Source organism: Microtus oregoni, unplaced genomic scaffold (genome assembly GCF_018167655.1).
Source record: "Microtus oregoni isolate MIOR12 unplaced genomic scaffold, Mior012 000005F_ref0000423, whole genome shotgun sequence".
NCBI lineage: Eukaryota > Metazoa > Chordata > Mammalia > Rodentia > Cricetidae > Microtus > Microtus oregoni.
The window spans coordinates 27,157,440-27,181,340 of NW_024543064.1; the positions used below are offsets into that span (position 1 = coordinate 27,157,440).

Genomic DNA, 23,901 nt, shown 5'->3' on the forward strand with positions numbered 1-23,901 from the left:
CCCATCCTGCCATCCGCACCCCCCATTTGGAAGCAATCAAGAGCTGATGCGGAATGCAGGTAGCTGAGAGCCGGAGGGCTTCTCAAGGCTGGATGCTCCGCCTCTCCACAGGCATGGGGAGAGCCAGGCCAGGTGGGTTAAGTGACTCGCCAAGGTCAATGTCGCAGAAGAGGCTGGGTTAAGAATTGTCTCGAGAGTCAAGTCTTTGGAAAGAAAGGGGACCCAGCTCCAAGCTAGCTAACAGTCGTGGCCTTGGGCTCAGACAAGCCTGCAGGATGGTGCGGGCTGAGATACTGGCTGTTGACAGTGGGTGGGGTCTGTTACCTTGCCTTATCTGTCTGTTGCCTTGTTTCTGATTTACCACCCCACAGAGTCACGGAGAGACTTGTGAAGTTAAATGAGGCTCTCCCAGTGCTGCTTGACTCAGGGAACACACAGCAGTCTCCTGTGCGCTCATCGGGAAGAATGCCTGCTCCGTCTCCAGAGAGTGAGCCTCCTAGGGGCAGCTGAAGCTGAAGGCAGGGTCTGGCAGTCGTTGTTTTCTCCTCTCTCCTCCTGACCCTCTCTCTGATCACCCATAACACACATTTTGCCAAGACGATGGCTGCAGACTTGTCACAGATCACAAGGTCCAAAGGAAAGGCCCAGAATGTTTGCTGGAGCCCTTGGTGGTTCTCTGCTCTGGGCCTATACCAAGGGGCCGGGACTTGGGAAGTAAAGGGTCACACACTATCCTAAGAGGGTTCTGGAAGGCGAGTATCATGAGTATCATGATAGATTTGGTGGCTGGGCAGGATGGGGCTAAGCAGGTCCTCTGCAGACAAACGAATCTGATGTGATTCCAGCTGGGCACGGCAAGAGTGCAGGAAGGGCGCCTCTGCCCCAGGGGCGTCCAGCCTCGGCTGAAACTCAGAGCCCAGGCTTTTCCTTCCTCCTCACCGGAGGAAGAGACCCAAGCCCAGAGCTCATTTCTACAGACCTGGCATTGGCTGGGGTCAGCAGTCACCTAAGTAGGGAGGAAAGCTGGCATCTGAGCACAGTGGGGGTATGAACAGGGGTGTCTGAGAGTAGGCAAAGAAACGGGGGAAGGGTGCTGCATGCAGGTGTCAGGATGATCAGGAGCTAACCTCCCCTGCACCGAGAACGAGGTTTCTAAATATACTCTTCCCTCTTGATTCTGGAGCTTCTGGAGCCTCCCCACGAGGAGGTGAAGGCACGGAACGGCAGCCCAGCCAGCAGGCAGGAGAGCAGGGATTTACGCACGGCACAAACACCCTGTACACCAGGCCACGCAGCGAGTCAACCATTAATGGGTGCGGCAAATATATGGGGACATGCCTCCTGCAGGTGGCAGGGTACAGGTGTAGGGGCGCAGGCCAGTGATGAGTGGCCATTGAAGTATGAGCACGGGGCAATGCGTGGCGAGCGTCAATCACAGGTCTCAGCACTCTGCTGCAGAAGATGATGCAGGCATGCTGGGGAGGGGAGAGTCGGGTGTGAGCCAGGCTGGGGTTGAATAAGGTATTTGTGAGGCTGGCGTGCACATGCATGGGTGTGAGAGACAAGTGTCAGTGTAACTGGCTTCTGTTGGTGTCTTGGGTGAGATGTGACCTTCTCCTCAGAGGCAGTGATGCTAGACAAGCAGACAGCCCTAATCTTGGGGCTCCGCAGGTCTAGCCACCCACCTGTGCTGTCGTCATAGACCACGGTAGCTGACCGCCACTTGAGGGACTGGACCAAGTCGAGGATGGCGTGGCTGAGAGAGGCATAATCGGGGTACAGGTTCACGTAGAAGGTATCCTTGTTGTCCAGGGGATGGTGTTTCCAGCGCAGTTGGATGTGGGGCACCTCCAAGGCGTTGCAGATGGACTGAACAGCGTTGGTACAGGAGCCCTGCGATGGCCCAAAGATGGCTACTACACCCAGTGCCAACTGGTCACAGGCTGAAACAGAGTGGAGGGGGACACCGGGGTCAGTGAGGTGCCATGCCCATAGGGAGTGGGCAGTGATTTTGACAATCATAAACACATGGAAAAAGATACAGAGGCAAGCTGGGGGAGAAGGGGATAACTCATGAAGTCTCAGTTTCCACATCTGAGCAATGGGGCTGTAACAGTCTCTATCTGATACCAGAGATGTAAGACGGAACAATTGTGAACCCAGCTGTGGAGCGCCCTGACCCTGTAGCCATGCTATATAACCAAGATGCCTTTGTAGGTGGCATCCCACCTTCCAGACAAATAGGAAAGCAAACATCTACTGACTGGGGACTCCAGCTTCTGCCGTCAGTCCTGGCCTGCTCCCTAAGATCTGACATGAACCCCTCTGTTCTCTTTCAGTGATACCATCTGGATGTTTAAGATGCCTCTCAGACCTGTGTTCCACCTTCATTTCTGTGGCTGGGGTAAAATAGCCTAAAAGCAACTTAGGAGAGAATGGGCTTATTTTAGTCCACAGTTCCCGGTGACAGTCCGTCTTGGTGGGGAAGTCACAGCAGTGGCTTCAAACAGCTAGTCATGTCACATCCGCTGCGAAGAGCAGAGAGAGATGAATATACGCAAGCTCGCTCGCTTGCTTGTGCTCAGTTCCAGTTCTCTACTCTTAGACAGTTTAGGATCCCCTGCCTGGGGAATGGGGAATGTCTGCATTTGCAGGTCCTATTAGGGAAGCCATCACGGCCTAGCCCCCAACAGCAGCTCCAGGTCCCTCACACCCCCTAAGCTCCATTCCCCATAGAAACCATACTTAAAAGATTCATAAAAGGAGGCCTTCAAGACTAAATACTGAACCATTGGGAAAGTTGACACATTGTTAAACATTCTGTCTTCCCTTCCTACCTTGATGGATGCACCAGTGCCCAGTCCACCCCTTCTCTTTCACACACATGCATGCACAAGTACGTGTGTGTGTGTGTGTATGTGTGTGTGTGTGTGTGTGCGACACACACACACATCCCAAATATGATAATTTTTAAAGGGATAGACATTCCTGCTAGGATGTTCAGGCTAAAGACTTGACTGAAGCTGGGTGGTGGTGGTGGTGCATGCCTTTAATCCTAGCACTTGGGAGGCAGAGACAGGCAGATCTCTGTGAGTTCAAGGCCAGCCTGTTCTACAAGAGCTATATCCAGGACAGGCTCCAAAGCTACAGAGAGACCCTGTCTCGAAAACCAAACAAAAACAAAAGCAAACAGACAAAAAGACTTGTGCCATTCCCTTGCCCCAACCCCCACAAAAATCTGCTTCACGGGCCCACACTTTGCTCTGACCTTGAAACAGGCAATCAAGGATGCAACACTCCTTCCATCCTGACAATGGTCACCCTTATATGTGGTGCTTCTATCCTGGACCAAGAGCTGAGCATCATGTTTGACTGAGACAGGAGACAGTAGAACAGGCACAAGGTATGCACTGTAGCAGACAGTGTTGAGATGCTGATGTTGGTGTGGAGGACATTGCTGGTGATAAAGATGTTGTGGCATCTTAGTCATGGAGATGAAGCCAGCAGAGATGGCAAGAGATGTGAGTGGAGAGAGAAAAGGAAATAAAAATGGGCTTCTGTGGAACACTGTACCTGTGGGATGCTGCTGCTGCTGCTAAAGATGTTGTTGTCAGGAAAATGATGGTGTTGAGGACCGAAGGAAGGATGATGTTGGTGTTGACAAGACTGGTGGTGATGACGATGCTGTCATAGCAACCATGGATACTATGGCAGTAGAGGTAGGGATAGAGGTGGTAGCATGGATAGGGATGACAGTAATTGTGGTGGTGACAGATGATAGTAATGTCACATTAGACTCCATTCTCCCAAAGGTACAGGGTTTGGACCTACTTGGGCTCATTCCCGGCCGACTTCCATTTCTTTTTTCTCCTTGCCCCCTCGCTACATCTGTTTTCTAGTCCCCCCGTGTTTCTTCCACTCTCTAAGACTCTTATAGGATGGAAAAACTCTGCTACCAACAAAGCCCAGGACAGAGGTTGTCACAGCGTCATCAGCAGCAACAACAGCAGCCTTGCTTCCAGATGTTCCCAGAGCAGCAGCCAACCTTGTCCTGGCAGTCCTGCGCATACACTGCAGTAATTACATTATTTGTGGCTTCAATTTTGAATCCATTTTCTGGTCATTTTACAGTAACTCGACGGTTCACAGTCATTGTAGGAGTCCCCAGCCTGAATACACCCTCCCTTCCATGGCAATTGTAGTTATAGCTGAAATTATCCCAATCAATTTGTGTCTTAAAAGGAATTGAGCCACCCAGAGAATAAGTGCAGGCAGAGGAGCCTGGGGAGTGCTGGGTCGATTCCAGCCTGCTCTGGCCAGGCTTGGAAGAAAACACAGTGTTTTCTGGGCTGCTGGCTCAGATCCTGCTTGGCAGACATTCTTCTTTTAATTTTCCACAAAACACTTCAAAATAAAGGCAATAGTAAAAGTCCCTTTTAATAGGGAAAGGCCCCCTGGGCCCCAAGCAGGAGGAAGAATGAATTCAGCCAGAGTCGGTGGGGTAGATGGTGCCAGGTTTTGTGTTCCTGTGTCCCTTTGCCCCACATGGCCTAAGGTGGTTGGATCCAGGCCACAGGGGGAAAATGGTGGTGCTAACTTCCATCTAGGGACAATGAACCATCACTGGAGTCCTCTGAATTGGGCCTATGTGCATCTTCTTGGAAGGGTCCTAAGGAAGGTCCCGAGGAACGCAGCTTGAAAAGCAAAGATCAAAAGGAGAATAGACCAGGGGAGTATGCAGCTCCTGGCAGGGTGGGGCGGTGTTCCGTGGGAGCTAGCCCAGCAAAAGAAATGTCTGGAGGACCAGACAGCATTGCTTCCATCTGTGGAAGAGGGAGGCTATCTGCCAGGTTTGAAAACCTGAGATACAGTGCCATATTCTAAAGCCCCCTGTCGGCATCTGTGTGCGCATGTGTTGGAGATGGAACCCAAGGTGTGTGCCAGACAAGCTCTCTACCACTGGGCCACACTCCTGAGCCTTTTCCTTTATGGCTGCTTAAAATTGCATTGTTTAGTTATGTGCCAATCTGTCTGTTCTCTTGTAGATGTTTTAGATGGTCCTTTCATCCATTTCTAGCTTTTGGTTGTTAACAAAAATGACTAAATAGAAATATCTTTCTATCAAAAGGTTTGCAGATATATAGTGTGGTGGTTTGAACGAAAATGGCCCCCATAGGGAGTGGCATTACTGGGAGGCGTGGCCTTATTGGAGTAGGTGTGGCCTTGTTGGAGGAAGTGTGTTACTGTGGGGGGTGGGTTTGAGGTCTCCTATGCTCAAACTACACCCAGTGTAGAACATAGCTCACATCCTGCTGCCTACAGATTAAGATGTAGAACTCTGAGTTCCTTCTCCAGCACCATGTTTGCCTGCATGCTGCCATGTCCCATCATGAAGATAACGGACTAAACCTTTGAAACTGTGAGCCAGCCCCAGTTAAATGTTTTCCTTTATAAGAGTTGCTGCGCAGAACATAGCGGACAATGAGGAATACTGAGAATTCAAGAACAATTGCAGTGGGTTTTTGATCCTACTGCACGTACTGGCTTTGTGGGAGCCTAGGCAGTTTGGATGCTCACCTTACGAGACCTGGATAGAGGTGGGCAGTCCTTGGGCTTCCCACAGGTCAGGGAACCCTGATTGCTCTTCGAGCAGATGAGGGAGGGGGACTATATCGGGGGAGGGGGAGGGAAATGGGAAGCGGTTGTGGGGACGAGGCAGAAATCCTTAATAAATAAATAAATTAAAAAAAAAAAGAAATAAATTGAGAAAAAAAAAAGAGTTGCTGCGGTCATGGTGTCTCTTCACAGCTACAGAGACCCTAACTAAGACATGCAGCCCCATGCAAACAATGCTGTGGTGGACCTGAATCTACCCCACCAGCCTTGTGGACAAGAAACAAATCTCAACAGTCATGTCTGACCACACAGAGACAGATCAGAGAGCCAACCGTGAAAGACACAACCACAGAACTCCTAGAAGAAAACAGGGGAGACTATCTTTAGGCTAGACAAAGACTTTTCAACCAGGACACACAATGGGAATTATTAACAAATCAGACTTCTGCCAATTAAAGACTCTGCTTTTCATGAGATACAACTACTAAGAGACAGTCCCACATGTACATATTCACACACACACACCTAAAATGACTCTTGTCAGAATATATAAAGAACTCTTTTAAATCAACAAGGAAATGATAAGAAGCTCAATTTTTAAAAGGTCATTGAAAGGTTACAAAAAAAAAGCACTCCCAAAAAGAGAAAAAGAATATTCAAAGGACCTATTCAATATTCAAATTAGCACTGTGGGGCATGTTAGGTCTTATGGGGCAATGGAACACAGAAGGACAAAACCTGGCACCACCTACCCGACCTGCTCTGGCTGAATTAGTCCCTTCCTCCTGCAGAGCCCTACGAGGCCTTTCCCCATTAAAAGGGACTTCTGTTGTCTAATCATCTGATAAATATAAAAGAAAGCTACAATAAGACAACCACTTAACAAATCAACATAACGCTTACAACCTTTAAAAAAAGAAAAACCTTAAAAAGTCTAAATGACCTTCCTGCAGGTCGGCACAGATGTGGAACACCTGTTGGCCTTGTAAGCTGCTGTGGGAGTGCAAATTTGCACAACCACCTGTGAGACCATTTGGCTGAACACGGTGACCCTACGCTTTAGCTCCTGAAAATAAACTCAACAAAACCGGGTACCTGTGTCCCTGGGGACGAGCACACAGCCGTTCACAAAAACACTGCACTAGAAACCCCCGAGTGGGAGCGACTCAAGGGCTGGCGGAGAGTGAGAAGGCAGGGCCATCAGTCACGATGACCCATGAGTGCAGGGCTGGGAGGTGGGGCTCCAGGAGCAAACCTCATAAAGGAGATGTTGAGTGATTCTAACCTCCTGACCTCTGAGGCCAGGTCAAAGCAGTGCGAGGCAGCAGCCTGGAGTGCAGTTACAAGCAGACGGCATGCTCACAGGGGCTCCCAGAGGCCTGGAAGGGCTTGCCTGCTCTCTGGCTTGATCTGGGCCCTGGGATGCTGTCTTGAACTGGCTCAGACAGGTTTGTTTCTTCTGAGTACTCCCTGGCCAAGCCCAGGATGGGCTCTCTTCTCCGTCATTCCCTGTGGTTCCCAGGCCTGGGGCCACCTTCCTAGCCACGGTAAACAGAAGTTCTGCCTCCACCTTTCTCACCTTGTGACCCCGACTTCTGTCACACACCAAATGCTCCCCAGGGGTGCTCAAGTGCGTTCCTGTCCTCTTGCAGATCTGTCCTGCTTTGAATATTACCCTTATCCTTACTGTTTCCCACCGACCTTCAGGACACAGCTGAGACATCTCCTACTCCAGGAAACCCTCCTGCCTGGGCCAGCACGTGTGTGACTTGTTATTATTCTCTGGCTGTGTAGTTGGTGGTCTTATGACCCAGTTTCCTAATACCATGGATGTGACCTGAAGAGGGGCAAAGCTTTGTCTCCCTCTGGGATAAACAGGAGATTTAAATTTAAAGTGACTTCCGACATACCAGGAATTTGTTCATACTGTCTCTCACTTGTACATCGGATGAAACCCTCGGTAATGACTCTGGGCACTCTGGGTGCGGGTCCATGAGGTGCGCTGGTTAGTATTGCCAACTTGACACAAACTAGAGACACCCGGGAGGGAGGCACTGCAACTGAGGAATCGCACTCATCAGATAGATGGGCCTGTGGGCATGTTTGTGGCTATTGTCTTGAGTGATGATGTAAGAGGGCCCGGGCTACTGTGGGTGGTGCCACCCCTGGCAGGTGGTCCCGGGTTGTATAAGAAAGCAGGCTGAGCATAAGCTGGGGAAGAGAGGCAGTAGGCATGGTCTCTGCTTCAGTTCTGGCCTGCAGTCCCTGCCTTGGCATCCCTCCAAACTGGATCTGGTCAGTGCTTTATCATAGCAACATAAAGCAAACTAGGACACTAGGTTATATAGTACAATAATGAATCGTTAATAGGGATTGCAGTCTAGGGACCACACACACACACACACACACACACACACACACACACCTCTCAAGGAGTTGAGATTGCAAAAGAAAAGTCTAAGATTATCAAGACAGAGGGGAGGAGGCCTGACCGTATCTTAGATAGAATATAAGGAAAAGAATGAGTTAGCTCAATACAAGCAAGGCTCGGTGTGGGCAGAGTGTGCCTATTTGAAGGAATTAGAAGCAAGGGGAACAGGATGTACAAAAGCCCCGAGGAGGGAGGTAGAGCTAGAAGACACAACTGAGTCTAAGGGACTGGGGGGTCCAGATGTGACAGGAAGTCAGGAAGATGTAGGGCTAGATCGGCCTGGCTTTAAGCCTGAGGATGAGGCACACCATCTAAGGCTTCAGGGGAGTAAGCCGTGTGGTCTGATATGGAAGTAAAGGCTATAGTTGACTGCTGGGAGTGGGCGGTTCTGCCTCTGGTCTCTGCGAACAGCCTGCAGTGTTGCATACAAAGCGTAAGTCCTGGAAGGAAGAGCCCTGGGAAGGCTTCCAAACTGTGCTCTGCTGCCACCAATGTGGGAATACTAAACATCACTCGTCAGACAGCATAGCCTTCGGGCTGGCTGGACCTATGAGGGCCTCTGATCTGACGCCAGGCATTTGCTGAGCCCTGAAATTTCTGGGGCTAGGCCTGATCCAGTGTAGTCATTTGCATGTGGGTGTCAGCATGGCAGGGAGATAGATCCTTAGCTTCCTGGTGCTGGTCGCATGGCATGCAGGGAACAATCAAGACTAGTTCAGGGAGGTAGGGTTCAGGACTAGCTAGGGTGGAGTGAGGCTCATGAATGTCAGACACAACAGCTCAATCTCATGGAGCCTCTTACCTTAGGCACACACAGGAGAGGAGGGGGAGCAGGGAAAGCCTTTGTAGGAGTCAGGCCCTGCCTTAATGTCCTAGTGTGTAGAGGGCCAGAGAGCCCAGTGTATCCAGAGCAAAATCCTATTTGAGAGCCAGACACCATTGTAAGCACTTAACAGAGGTACTCTGTCCAACACAGTTAAAGTCAGGGTGGTAGGGATGCCAGCTTCCACACTCTGCAGACTCTGACCTCAAAAGCTAACCCACAAGGCTTTGGAAAACAGAGCAGGCAACATTCTGGCGGCTCCACCCCTGGCAGCCCAGGAGGTCAAACAGCTTAGAAACCAGGAACTCCTTAGAGAGACAAGGCTAGCTTATGGGCTAGTCTCAGCCTACCATGGATGATGCTAGCCCCTAAGCTCAGTTTACAGGGGTCCTAGACAATGACTCTTAGGTTCTCATGGCTTACCGATACATTCAACAATCACTTTATTGAGCAGTTACTACAGTCCCTTATCCTTCAGGTGCCCCAGGAATAGAGCAAATACCAAGAGAGTCTTCCCTTCAGTAATGTGAGGGAGAAGGGAAAGTACATTAAAAACCTAATGATTTTACTAAAAATTGTGATATGAGCTTTGATGGGTTATGATATCATATTTCGGAAAGGATGACCTAGTCATTTTGGAAATGAGATTCCTTAGGCTCGAGATCTTTAAATGGTTACATGGAAATCGAAGGTTCTATGGAAGCTATTTCCAGTTATCTAAGCCTTTAAGTTGAATTTGAATTAAATATATATGTAAAAATATAGTTCAGATATGCAGTCTCCCTCAGGATCCGCAGGGAATTGGTTCCAGGACCCCCTGCAGATATCAGACTCGCAGATGCTGGGTCCCTGGCACTGAGGGGCTTGGTATTTGCATATTTCTTCCACACACTATGCCTTATGCTCTATCGTCTTAAGATGCCTCATCCCACAATGCAATGCAAATGCTATGTAAATAGGCACTGTGCTTACTGTTTAGGGGAAATGACACAGCAAAGTCTATATATGTTTAGTACGGAAGAAATTATTTTTTTTTCCCTCCTGGAGTTTTTGGCCCATGATTTGCTGAAACCATAGAGCCCATGGGCCTGGAGGGCCGACTGTGTGCATGCACACAAGCACGGGTTTATGCATACGAGCTGTCATTTAAAAGACATTAAAATGGGGCTGGTGAGATGGCTCAGCGGTTAAGAGTACTGGTTGCTCTAGCAGAAGAGCCAAGTTCAGTTCCCAGCACCCACACTGCAATTCATAATCAAACTCCATTACCACAGGGATCTGACACCCTCTTCTGACTTCTGCAGGCACTGCATACATGTGGTACCCATATATACATGCAGGCACTTATACACATAAAACAAAAGTAAATAAATCTTTAAAAAACATAGTTACAACAACAACAACAACAACAAAACCCACTTGGGTTTTGGGCACTTGGGCACTTGGGTGTGCTTTATAGCACACTGGCAACTGGCTACTCACCCAGGAACTGAGAAGTTAGTTACTGGTGTGTGTGTGTGAGGACCCGTGGACAGTGGTATTTCAGTCTTTTTTAAATTGTTTTTATCTTATCTTTAAGAATTCTGGTGTGGAGTCACTTGAAATAGACTTACCACAACTTGCTGTTGCAAGCCAGGATTTTCTAATGACGACGCAGGCAACAGAAAGTACAGACACAGCCGGGCGGTGGTGGTGCATGCCTTTAATCCCAGCACTCGGGAGGCAGAGGCAGGTGGATCTTGTGAGTTTGAGGCCAGCCTGGTCTACAAGAGCTAGTGCCAGGACAGGCTCCAAAGCTACAGAGAAACCCTGTCTCGAAAAACTAAAAAAAAAAAGAAAGAAAGAAAGTACAGACACACACCGAATATGGGACAAGGGTCAGACTCAGGACTCAGCTATATCCTCTGGGGTCAAGCTGCTGCAGGAACTGAGCAGCGTGCCGTTTTCATGAAGTCTTTTTTATGGTAGGCAGATGGTGTGCTCTCGGGCTAGTATGGTATCTGTTTTATATGGATGCTACCTCTTGCTACTTGAGTAGGATACTAATGAAAGATAAAATAAGTTCCATAGCAAGGAGACTATGGTTAATAATAATGTATTGCATATTTTGAAAGAGCTGAAAGAGGGGATCTTCAATGTTCTTACCATAAAGAAATTATGAATGCTAGATGTGGTGGGTATCTGGGGTCCTCTGATTTGAGCAATATACAAGGCACACATGTATCCAAACAAGCACATCCTATACCATAAATAATTATAATATTTTCCCATTAAAATAAACTAACAGAAAAGAAAACTCAACTTTGAAAATGTTCATGTTGGTTCAAAGGTCCTGGAAACCTTGGCTGGTTCCTTCAGGCAATCCCAGGCCCTGCCTACCTTTCCTCCGCTAACCAACCCCCCTTCATAGCCTCCCAGGGTCTTGCACGTAATTCAGGTTGACCTTGTACTTGCCACATAGCCCAGATTGGCCTGGAGCTCATGATCTTACCTTGGTTTCCTGACTGCTGGCATTACAGGCTACAGCACCATGCCTGGCTAGCCTGAGACTTCCTTACAGCCCCTGCCCCTGCTCCTGGGAAATTGGCACGGGCTGCTCTAGACAGAGAAAGAATCATGCCCCCCAGACCAAGTGGAAAAGGCTTCACCCCCGTCCCAGCCTCAAGTTGGAAGTGCACAGCGAGGATCAGATCGACGCACTCACCCTTCTTGGTGGCCTCGAAGCTATCATGGAAGTGAATCCGCTGAATGTCGTAAGTCAAGGTTGTGTTGGGCAGCAGAGTCCTGTTCCTGTTGATGATGTTGGCAGAAAATCGAAAGGCATGCTCCTCGGCGTTCATGACCTGGGCGTTGGGGCCATCCGCATACTCAAAGATTCCTCCTGTGAGAGATGACACAGCTGTGTGTGGGCAGGAGGGATGGGGCCAGAGCAAGGATGCATCACACAGGTTATATAGACAGGGTCTCCCACCCCAGCGTTCAATAAGATCCTAGATAATTTCCATGTTCAAAAATTATACATTTTACCCAGCTGGCAAATTCCTGCTTAACAAAATCTGACAGGCCAAAATAAGATTACCAACTTAACACTGCTATGAAAATTCTTAATAGAGTTCTGGCAAGTAGAACCTACCAGAATATTACAGGGCTAACATACCATGACCACATAGTTTTATTTCAGGAATGCAAGACTGGTTCAATAAAGGAATCTGTGAGTACAATTCCACCACATCGATAGTTCAAAGGGGATGAAAATATGATCCACTCTCAAAACTCAGGGAGGCATCTGATGAAATCCAGTGTCTACCGCCATAAAGAATGTCTAATACGGCAGCGGCAGGAAAGGCACTTCCTTCAAGCAACTTTAGCTCACGTCAGCCCTAATATCACAGTGACTAATACCTAATGAAACACTGGAGGCGTTCTTGTCAAAGGAAAAATTTAAAAAGTGTTGGTAAAGATTCACACTGCGCCACTAACCTGCAAGATGAGACAGAAAGTGAACGGGACGCATGGCTGCCGCAAAGGTGCAAACTCCTATTTGCACGTGGGATAATTGCTAATGTGCTGTGATTGTCCTCACTCCCCACTCTGTCTCTTACCTCCCTCCTGGCTCCTTCCTGGCGAGGTCCGCTCTACCTTCATGACTTTCTCTTTCATTGTGCACGCACGGGCCTTGTGCAGGTGGTCACAGATGCTGTCTGTTCACGACTGCAGTGGCCACGCCACACCCAAAAGTCAGCATTTCATGGCACTCCTCCCTAGCCTCTGGCTCTTACTGTCGTCCCACTCCCTCTGGGCCTCAAAGGGCTAATGTGGATGTCCCGGTTAGGGCTGAATACTCAACACACACTTATTCTTAGCACTTTGACCAATTATGAATCTCTGCTCTGACCATCGCATATAGCCCACAGAGGTTTTTCTGACCAAAGTTGCCCCAACCTATGGGTTTAAACAGAAAAAAACAGAAGGCAGCTTAACTGCACAAGCATTTATCAAATCATCAGCAGCAGATTTTCTTCTGTAAGGCCTGTATATCCCTAGCTATAGGTTGTTAAGCAAGTTCATAGCACCATGCGCACATTCCTTTCCATGGAGCAGACCTCAGATCCAATCAGGAATCGGTTGGTTACGCCTGGAACATCAGTGCTACTATTGCATCAGTGGGTGCAAAGGGGAAAAAAAAATCAACCCTAGCTACGAAGACAGGTGAGAATGGTTAGGGAGAGTTAAACAAGTAGTTAGCACATGTTGACAGCGCCGCTTTCTATCAGCGAGAACTCAGAAGGAAACTTAACAGCGAAAGGTCCCCCTCCACAGCATCAGCACACACACTGAAGAACAGATAATAACCCCAATACAAACATGCAATTCCAACAGCTTACGACGAAAACAAATAAAACACCGTAAGCAAGAGAGACAGCCAAGCCAGGAGTGGTGGCGCAGGCCTTGAATCCCAGCACTCAGGAGCACAGGCGGTGGATCTCTGGGAGTTTCAGACACGCCAGGGCTACCTAGTGACCCCCTGGCAGGAGGCAGAGACAAAGAGACTACACACACAGCTCCCATGCCGCTGTCCCTGGGAAAGCAAAATTTCAGGTCTCAGTTTTCTCCAGCCATTTTTCAGTTTAATTCAGCTCCGATCAAGCCACAAAGGACTTCTCTTCGACTTGGAAAAAAATGACTCCAAAATGTGAAAGCTAAGTATGAGATAATGACTGAAAAAAATGTCTTTACAGAAATGATGAAAGGTGACTCGTATTATCAGATTTGAAAATATATCATTAAGCCAAAATAATTAAAACCATGTTGTAATAGCGTCTGAAAACACAGGAGATCAAGAGAATGAGATAAAAAGCCGTCGAAAGAGGCTCAAGCAGAGACAAGTATCTAAAACATGAATGAGAAGATGTTTCGCAGCAGTGGCAAAAGAATGAATTATTCATTAATTGTGTCCTGACAATTATTTTATTATTTGGGATTTTAGGTTTTTTTTTTTTTGTTTTTGATACAAGGATTGGATCCAGGGTTTTATACATGCTAGGCAAGCACTCTACCACTGAGATACATACTTGGGTCTCTAGATTCCAATCTTATTCCATGCATCACAGTCATTTCCAGATGAATTAAAGATTAGCAAGGAAACAAGAGAAAGGGGAAGGAGAACACTATACAATTGCCAAAAATGGAAAATAAGGGCAGACAGTATATAATATTGGGCTAGAAAAAGCCTGTCTGAAATAAAGTCAGAAAATGTAGAGAAAAACTGATAACCCCAAAGAAGTAGCGTGAGATTTCTATGCACCAAAATCACCACAAACAACGTGGACTGCTAAGAGGCTAGCCTGAAAGAGCTGCATCATAGACAGCAGCGTAAAAGTTAATGTTATAAAAGGCACTTAGACTCAGCAAAAAAGACAGCTACCCCAGTGTAATCCGGCACAAAGGAAAAGTGTGGGTACTCCATTAAGGACAGCAACAAAAATGGAAACAAGCTATCAGTGGACAGAGAGAGATGTCAGCTTTCCTTGTGACTAAGCACTCAGCTGAAATCAACAGGAAGATGCTGGTTTAGCTCATCCGACGGGCAAAGGGAGAAGGCGGGACAAAACACTGGGGGCCTGCCTCATTGTCGCCAGATGGGGAAGATGGCACACACGGCTTCTCCTAATGGCCATGCGTGGAGAAGATCTAGAAACCCAGCCAGGGGATAGTAAGCCATGTATGTCCATGGGACTGCAAAAACGGAGTGGTAGACTCCTCATCAGAGAAACTTCTCTTTGTAACAGATGGTGTTCCAGCCAGTGCTTCTATTACTGTGGCCAAACACCATGACCAAAAAGCAAGTTGGGGGGAAAGGGTTTATCTGGCTGACACTTCCAGATCATAATCTGTCATTGGAGGAAATCAGGACAGGAACTCAAGCAGGGCAGGAACCTGGAGGCAGGAGCTGATGAAGAGGCCATGGAGGGGGGCTGCTTACTGGTTTGCTTCACCTACATTGCTCAACCCGCCTGCTTCTAGAACCCAGGACTACCAGCCTAGAGATGTCACTACCCACCGTTAGCAAGGTCCTCCCCATTGACCACCAAATGAGAAAATGCGTTATATCTCATCAAGGAATTTCCTCAACTGAGGCTCCTTCCTCTGATGACGCTAGCTTGTGTCAAGTTGGCACACAACACCAGCCAATACCCATGGAGACCATTACAGAAAACCACAACTGATCAAAACGTAGAGTCGTGGAGCTCAGCCCCAATGGATACAACCTCACCAAAACTTCTGTACTTAAAGCTCAGGGATCCTTGCAGAAGGCAGGGCAGAAGGAGCCAGAGGACCAGGAGGTTTGCTGCAAGGTTGTTTCTCCTAGAAATGTCAGAGAAGCTATATCCAAGAAGTCTCACCAACATGGCTACCTAAGCAAGACCCGAACAAGGATGACATCTTGTCACATACGCACACATGGAAGGAGAGTGCACCAGGCCTCAACCCATAAACAAGAACCACAGGCAACTAAGGATGCTGGGACCAGGAGGAACAGGCTTCCCCAGGGACGGGGACACAGACTGGTATTCCAATATCAAATGGCCAGCCCTGGAAACATATCTATTATATTATATAGACTGATCAGGTTGTATTTCTAAGTTTTGGAGTGTGTGTGTAACAACAATAAAGGAGAGACCATGAATTTGAAAAAGAGCAAAGGCAGTACATCGGAGGGGGTGAAGGGAGGCAAGAGAAGGGGAAGATGATGAAATTATATTACAATTCCACACACCCCCTTTTTTTGTGAAATGATTTCTCTATGTAGTCCTGGCTATCCTGGAACTCACTCTGCAGACCAGGCTGGCCTTGAACTCAGAGATCCGTCTGCCTCTGCCTCCCGAGTGCAGGAACTAAAGGCGTGCGCCACCATGTGCGGCTATTTTCAAACATGGCAGTGATATGGGGAATGACCACGATGTGTTTTGTTTGCTGTTGCCATGGGAGATTTTGTTGCCATTTTGAGGAAATGGGGGAAAGAGAGAAGAATGAAGTGGAGCGGGGACGGGCTTGACCCTGGGGTAAGGGGGACCACTGCATATTTGATACCGTCATGTGTTTATAGATGAGCCTTTATTCTTTTCAGTAATGAGCTTTCTTGGGAGATTATTTGCGCTCCACAAAATTGACCCGTTTTAATGTACATGGTGGTTCTGAGTAAGTGAAGAAGTCATGTGAGCATACCACAACCCGATTTTAGAAATTCTCCATCTTCCAATAACACCCCCCGTGACTCTTCCACTGTTTGCACCAGCAGCCCCAGGGAACCACTAATTTGCTTTTTGTCTCCAAAGATTTTTTTTTCCCTGAGCATTTTATACAAATACCATCCCATACTGGGTGCTCTGTGTCTGGCTTCTTGTGCTCAGCGGGTTTGAGGCTTATCCATATGTAGTGCGTCTGAGGACCTTGTTCTGTTTTATTGGTAACTATCATTACTGTGCACAGAGATGCTACATTTTGTTTATCCATATGCCAGTTTTGAGGGTATTTGGATTGTTTTTATTATTTAAGAAAAAAAATGTGGCTTCCAGTTTCTGGTCTGCCATGTGAAAAGCTTGAAAGACATCATCACGCCATCAAGGAAGCAACTGAAAAACCAACTTTTCCTGAGTCTGTAAGCATGGAGCCATGGAAAATCATCTTCCCCCAAATTGGTCAGAGCAACTGGAGAACAGAAGAATCCCAGTATATAGGAATTACTAATGAGAAATGCAGGCTTAATGTGTTTAAACACTTGGTCCCCAGTTGGGGACGCTGTGGAACCTTTTGGATATAGGGCCTAGCTATCAGGCATAAAACCATAGGGACAGGGCTAGAAGGTTATAGCTGGCCCCAGTTCCAGCCTGATGTCTTAGCTTCCAAGTTCCCAAACAGACCCAAAACACAACAAGCCATCTACCAGCTCCTGCTGCTGCAGATGGAGCCCCAGACGCTGAACCTCACCCACCATGAAACCCTAAGTCAAAACCACAGCCTTCTTCCACGACGTGGTTTCTGTTGGTTATTTTGTTCTATCTATGAGGAGAGTCTGCCGAAGTAGAGACCTGGGAGCAGAAACCATCACGGGATCCAGCAGCAAAACCCAAAATGCAATTGGCAAGCTCCTGGAGAATCAGTGTAGATAAGCCGGCGGGATGAGATCTCCCCCAGGCGAGTAGCACTTATCAGGGTCCCACATCTCTGGGATCCATCCCCTGTCCTTCCAGGTCCTCAGAGTGAGTACTGTGGAGGACGGGCCCCGATATAGTCGACAGCAGAAGGGAACAGGACGGACTTAAAACCATGTCAGAGAGCTTTCCTCCTCACAAGGTCTGTCTCAGTGAAATCAGCGGACTAGAGTCCAGCCTGCCAGAGCTTGATTACATCAGGACACCTGCGATTCCAGCACTTATAAGGCAGAGACAGAGACCCCTGGAATACACTGGGCAGGCAGAGCCAGTGAGTTCTGGTTCAACTAAAGAAATCTGCCTCGGGCATTAAGATGAGTGCTTGAGATAGGCTTTAAAAATTAGCCCCAATCTCCACAGGACTGAACACCATTACACACAACACACACACACACACACACACACACACACACACCAGACATACACACATAATACACATCAGTTCCTTTATCCAGCTCTCTCCCTCTCTTCCCCTCCCTCTCCTTGCCTCTATCTCTTTTTCATACACACACACTAGCAGAAAATATAGACAGACAGGTATCAGACTCAGACACAGAGATCTTAAGTATGTTGGAATTGTCCCACTAGGAATTCAAAACTACGGTGTCAGTGCGCTAAGCACTCTCGTGGTAAAGTGGACAACATAGAAGACCATGAATTTCTGAGAAAAAGAGACAAAAAGAAATGCTAGAGAGCAGAACATTATACAGAAATGAAGAATGCCAGTCACAGGGGCTGGAGAAATGGCTCAGAGGTTAAAAGCACTGGCTGCTCTTCCAGAGGTCCTGAGTTCAATTCCCAAATCACAACCATGTATAATGAGATCTGGTGCCCTAAACTGACCTGAAGGCATACATGCAGGCAGAACATTGTATACATAATAAATAAATAAATCTTAAGGAAGGAAGGAAGGAAGCAAGCCAGCGACAGGTTCCTAGCAGGTGGACCATGAGCTTACGGAAATCTCAATAGAAATATTAAAACCAGAAACTGAAGCAGGGTGGGCAGCACGGGGCATGGATGGGGAGGAGAAAGCAACAGGACAGGTTGTTTCAAATTAAAAACGAAATGGAAAGAGCAGAAGAGAGCTGTGAGAAGAAATGATGGGAACAATAGTTACTGAAAACTCTTCCCAAATCAGTGTAAAACACCACATTGCAGGTTTAGGATGCTTGGAAAATACTGTGTAGGGTGCCCATCTCAGTTGTATCTAAGCATACACTTTCAAATAGCAGAAAGTGAAAGATTAAAAAGAATCCCGTCGGAAGAAAAGAGAAACACACCTTCCCTACAGACGAGTGCAGTCGGGAATTGTATCTGACTTCTCCGCGAGTCCACCTTGTTGAGGTGTGAAATGTTTGAAGGGCAGTGGGAAACAAACACCAACCAAGAATTCTTTACCTGGAGAAATTAGCCTTCAAATGTGAAGAGAAATAACAACAAAAATGGAAGAAATTTGTTTACCGTGGACCTGCACTTCAGGAAATGTAAAAAGACATTCAGAGAGAAGGAAAATGATGTAGGTCAGAAATGGGAACCAAAACAGAAAATGAAAAACACTAGAAAGAAATTAAGTGAAGGCAAAATTATGTTTTTCTTATTCTGAATTGATTTAACAAATAACTGCTTGTTTGAAATAATAGCTAAACACACACGCACGCACACGTGCGCGCGCACACACACACACAGAGTTATTTATAAGCCAAATCAATGACATCACAGATGCAAGGACGGAAGGGAGAATTGTTGCAAGAAGGGACCAGCTTTGCGAGAGATGTAAGGCTACCTGGGGAGGGCTTGGGTTAGTTGTAAATGGACCTTATGAACTTTGGGGCAACCGCAAAAGAGGGAGAAGTACACCTGACACTCTGAAAGATGGAAGGTGTTGGAATCATAAAACCTTTTTGATTAAAGCAAAAGGCAGAGAAAGAGTAGAAAATTAAAATAGGACAACAAGGGCAGAAAACGGTGAGAAACATAGATTGTATTAGCCTAGCTCTACCAAATTTGGCTTTAAACACCAATGGTTCAAAGGCATCTACAAAAGGCATTGGCAGAGTGAACAAAAGACAATAAGAGCCAAGTGCTTATTGTCTGCAAGAAAGTACGTGGAGTGAAGGCGTGCAGAGTAAGAGCGAATGGATCGACGGTCGGTGGAATTCATGACTGGAATGCAAGGGCAGCTCGAAACACAAAACCTGACCAAGGAGAGACACTGGCTTAAGTAAATGAAGTAGAGAATCTCACACGATTATCTCAAGTCCTGAAGAGAAAGCTTTGGAAAAGTTCAGCTCATTTTTTTTTTCTAATAAAATACTTAAGAAACTATGAATTAAGTAAAAGCTGTATATGAAAAACCCACAGCAAACATAGTGAGTGGTGAAAGAATGGAAGCTCCTCTCAAGGACCGGGAACAAGACATGGCGTTGTGAACTGGATATGGGACGTCCATCGTAGGCTCACTGGATATGGGATGTCCATCGTTGGCTCATGGGATATGGGATATCCATCACTGGCTCACTGGATATGGGATGCCCATCACTGGCTCATGTGTTTGAACATCTGCTCAGAGACAGTGGGACCTTTGGGGTTGGGATATATGGCTGGTGGAGGTAGGTCAATGGGAGTAGGCATTTGAGGGGTTATATCCTGCTTTGCCCTGCATCGTCTTCCTAGTCAGGATCATGTAAATCACAGCAGCAAGCTCCTCCTCACAGACTGCTCTACTGCAGCCACGGGACCATCTTTGCCATGGCGGACTTGAAATCCCTTAAACCACAAACCAAATACACCTACCCACCTTAGCCCACTTCTCTCAGGTATTCTGTCAACTATAAAACAACCTAAGACAGATGCCGACTTTTGCCTCTAGGATTGAACATGCTAGTGACAGTTCTGACCAAAGCATTAGGCAAGAGAAACAAAGACACCTGAACTAGAAAAGAAAAAATGAGATTATCTCTATTTGCAGATATGATTTTGTACGTAAGAAATTTTTAATAGTGCGCGTGCACGTGCTGATGGCTACAGAGTCCAGAAGAGGTTGTCAGATCCCTTGGAGCTGGAGTCCCAGGAGGTTGTGCGACACCCCATATGGATACAGGAACCAAACTCCAGCTCCCTGCAGAAGTTATACGTGCCCTTAAGCACCAAGTCATCTTTCCAGTTCCCACAGTTTAAGAAGTGTAATATTTAAAATTTAACTTAACCAAGGAGATAAAAGACATGCATGATGAAAACTACAAAATATTGCTGAACAAAGTTAAAGAAAATGTAAAGAGGGGCTGGAGAGATGGCTCAGTGGTTAAGAACACTGGCTGTTCTTCCAGAGGTCCTGAGTTCAATTCCCAGCAACCACATGGTGGCTCACAACCAACAATAGTGGGATCTGGTGCCCTCTTCTGGCAAAAAGTCATACACACAGATTGAGCACTGACAGATTAAAAAAATAAATCTTTAAAAATATACGTAAACAAATAGAAACACATCCTCTGGATGTGGGGAGGACAGCATGATACCCAGGTATCAACAATGCTCCAGTCTACAGAGTCAATGTAATCTAGTAAAAATCCTGATGCCTTTTTTTAAAAACAGAAAATCAACACAGACGCTCACTGAACTTTGAATAATCAAAACAATCTTGAAAAGGAACAAATTTAGAAAACTCTCAGTTCCTAATTTCAAACTTTCTACTTACTAAATATAATATCTAAAACTACAGACTCATAGAAGAAAATAGGGCAAAAACATAGGATTTGGCAGTGGTTTTCTTGATGCAAATGTCAAAAGCATCGGCAAGAGAAGAAAAACCAGACAATTTGGGCTTCATGAAAAACAAATTGTATGTCCAAGAGTGAAACAAGGCAGACAAGGGCATGGGGAGTATGGCCACAACTGGCAAAAGATTAATAACCAGGATATACAGAGAACTTCTAAAAGTCAGTAACAGAAACCTAATTTAAAGGGCTCTCATGGTGTGGGGGTGGCTCAGTGGTTAGGAGCACTGACTCCTCTTCCAAAGGACCTGGGTTCAATTCCCAGCACCCACAAGGCAGCTCACAACCACCTGTATGTAACTCTAGTTCCAAGAGATCAGGGACATCCTCTAGGGACAGCAGGCATACATGCGGTGTGCATACACACTTGCAGGCAAAACAAATATACAAATATACAAAATAAAATAAATCATTTTTTAAAACTTGGATGTAAGCCTGGTGACGGTGGTACATGCCTTTAATCCCAGCACTCAGAAGGCAGAAAAGCAGACAGTTCTCTGTGTTAGAGGCTATTCTGGTCTTCAGAGTGAGTTCCAGGATAGCCAAGGCTGTTACACAGAGAAACCCTATCTCGAACAAACAAATAAAAAAAATCAAAAGAACAGGACAAACCCTGGATGTATGGTTTTAATATTACCTGCTCTCCCCTCTGCCCTCCTCATAGGGTTGAAGCTTAATCTTCGGCTGTTGATGCTAATTTGGCTGAAAACTTTAGGGGGTGCGGCCGTGCTAGAGAATGAGTATCACTAGCATGGTCCCCTGGGCTACATCTCGCCTCTGTTACTTCCTGCCCCCTCTCTGCTTCCTGTCAGCCAGGAAGGGAGCTGCTTTGCTCTACCACCAGCGGTTCAATGTCACCTCAAGTCCACAGCAGGGGAACCAACCAACCATAGACTGACCCCTCTAAAACTGAGCCAAGACGGCTCCTTCCTTTTTAAGGTGTTTTTCTTAGGCATTTAAGACAGACGAGAGGAGACCAGAGTGATGGCACAATGGTTAAGAGCACTGGTGTTCTTCCAGAGGGTCCAGGTTGGGTTCCCAGCACCCACATGATAGCTCACAACCATCTGCACTCCAGTCCCAGGGGAGTCAATGGCTTCCACTGGTCTCCATGGGCACTGCATGCACGTAGTGTACATACATGAAGACAGAACACCCATGCACATTGTCCTGGCTGGTTTTATGTCAGCTTGACACAAGTTATAGTCATCTGAGAGGAGGGGACCTCAATTAAGAAAATGCCTCCCTTAGATCAGGCTCTAAGCATACCTGGAGAGCATTTTCTTAATGAGTAATTGATGTGGAGGGGAGGGCAGCTCACTGTGAGTAATGCCACCATGGGCAGATTGTCCTTGCTTCTAAGAGAAAGCAGATTAATAAGCAAGCCATGAGGATCAAGCCAGTAAGAAGCACTCTTCCATGGCCTCTGTATCCACATTCCTGCCCTGTTTGAGTTTCTGCCTTGGCTTCTCTCAGTGAGTCGTGACTTAGGCTATGGAAGTCAAATAAACCCTTTCCTCCTCAAGTTGCTTTTGGTCATGGTGTTTAATCATAGTAATAGAAACCCCAGTTATATGACACACATAAAATAAAAATAAAGGTTCAAAAGGTAAAAAAAAATTATTAATAAATAAGGACAAAAAGTTTGACCAATACAGTATATAAAAGGCTTGAGTACGCACTTTGTTTTTCAAAGAAGATACTGAAATGGTTATCAAGTACCTGGGAGATGTTCAACATCACTAATCCTTAGGGAAATACAAATTAAAACGACAGTGGCATAGCTGCTTCACACTCCTTAAGACAGATACTACTAAAATGTCGTTAAGTGGTCTGGGGAAATGGCTCAGTGGGTAAACACCCTTGCCACCAAGCCTGATGTCTATGCATGTGCACTGTGGCATGCACACACACAGACAATACATATCTAAATGCAATTTGAATAATAATAATTAAATTAATGCAAAAAATGTAGATGAAGGGTTGAAAAAATCGGGGCTCATGTCCCCTGTTGGTAGAGATACAAAACAGTCCAGCTACTCGGTAGAACAGTATATCAGAAATAGAATTATCATATTGAATATATCTATTGATATATAATATGTACATATATGGGAATATACTCAGAACAGAGGGCAGGTATCTGTACACCCAGGCGAATAGCTCCTTCACTTACAATGGCAATAACACAGGGGTAAGCCAAGGTGTACACCAGAAGATGAGACATCACACAAAATGTGGCACATATGTGCAAGAGAATGCTACTCAGTTATAAGAAGGGAATAAATTCTGACACATGTTATGACATGGATAAACAATGAGGACATCATGCTAAGTGACATTAGCCCAAGAAGTCTATTGCTTTCTAATTCACCTGCAAAGAACAAGTGCGATTTGAAGAAATTATAAAAAAAAAACCTCACAATACTACCCACATTAGCAATCAGAGAAAAGGAAGAGTTAATAGATCTAGAAATAGCTGTATAGGATCTATCTGAAGATGACAAGACTCAGATAAAGAAATCAAAGGAGTAATTTAAAAACGGAGAACTGTCCCGTGATCCTGGATAGAAGAGTCAATATTGTTACAGGCTTCTGACTTAATCTATAGGTTCAATGCAGTCTCAATCAAAATCCCACAGGAAGTTATTTTGTGGCTATTAGCAGAATGATTTCACACTGTGCTCCGAGAGACGAGAGGTACTCTTTTTAACGGTGCGCAGCTGTGGTCCACGACACTGTGTAGCAGGGGCCATGGGGCTAGCCCACACTGAAAGAGGGCAGAGCTGGAGGACTGACACCACTCCACTTCACAGCTGACAACGGGGGACTGAGGAGATAGCTTGGTGGATAACAGCGCTTGCTGGGCAAGCTCGAAGATCCGAGTGTGAATCTCCAGAATCCTGGAGGCAGAGTGTGAACATCTGTTATCCCAGCACTGCTATGGGGACATGAGAGGTGGAGACTGAGAGCTTGCCGATGCTTCTGGGTCGGCTAATCTGACATACAGGGTGGGAAAACAATGAAGGCACCCTGTTGCTC

The 23,901-nt window shown here is 46.5% G+C and overlaps 1 protein-coding gene across 1 annotated transcript in view; it reads right to left on the reverse strand.

The window, feature by feature from the left end:
* Nucleotides 1-23,901, reverse strand: part of Grik3 (glutamate ionotropic receptor kainate type subunit 3) — a 223,454-nt gene that overhangs the window by 74,233 nt on the left and 125,320 nt on the right. Inside the window, exons 2-3 of the mRNA XM_041651618.1 lie at nucleotides 11,575-11,751; nucleotides 1,686-1,943 (exon numbers count right to left, since the gene is read on the reverse strand). Coding sequence (XP_041507552.1) covers nucleotides 1,686-1,943; nucleotides 11,575-11,751 — 435 coding nt within the window. The remainder of the gene's footprint in view (nucleotides 1-1,685; nucleotides 1,944-11,574; nucleotides 11,752-23,901) is intronic.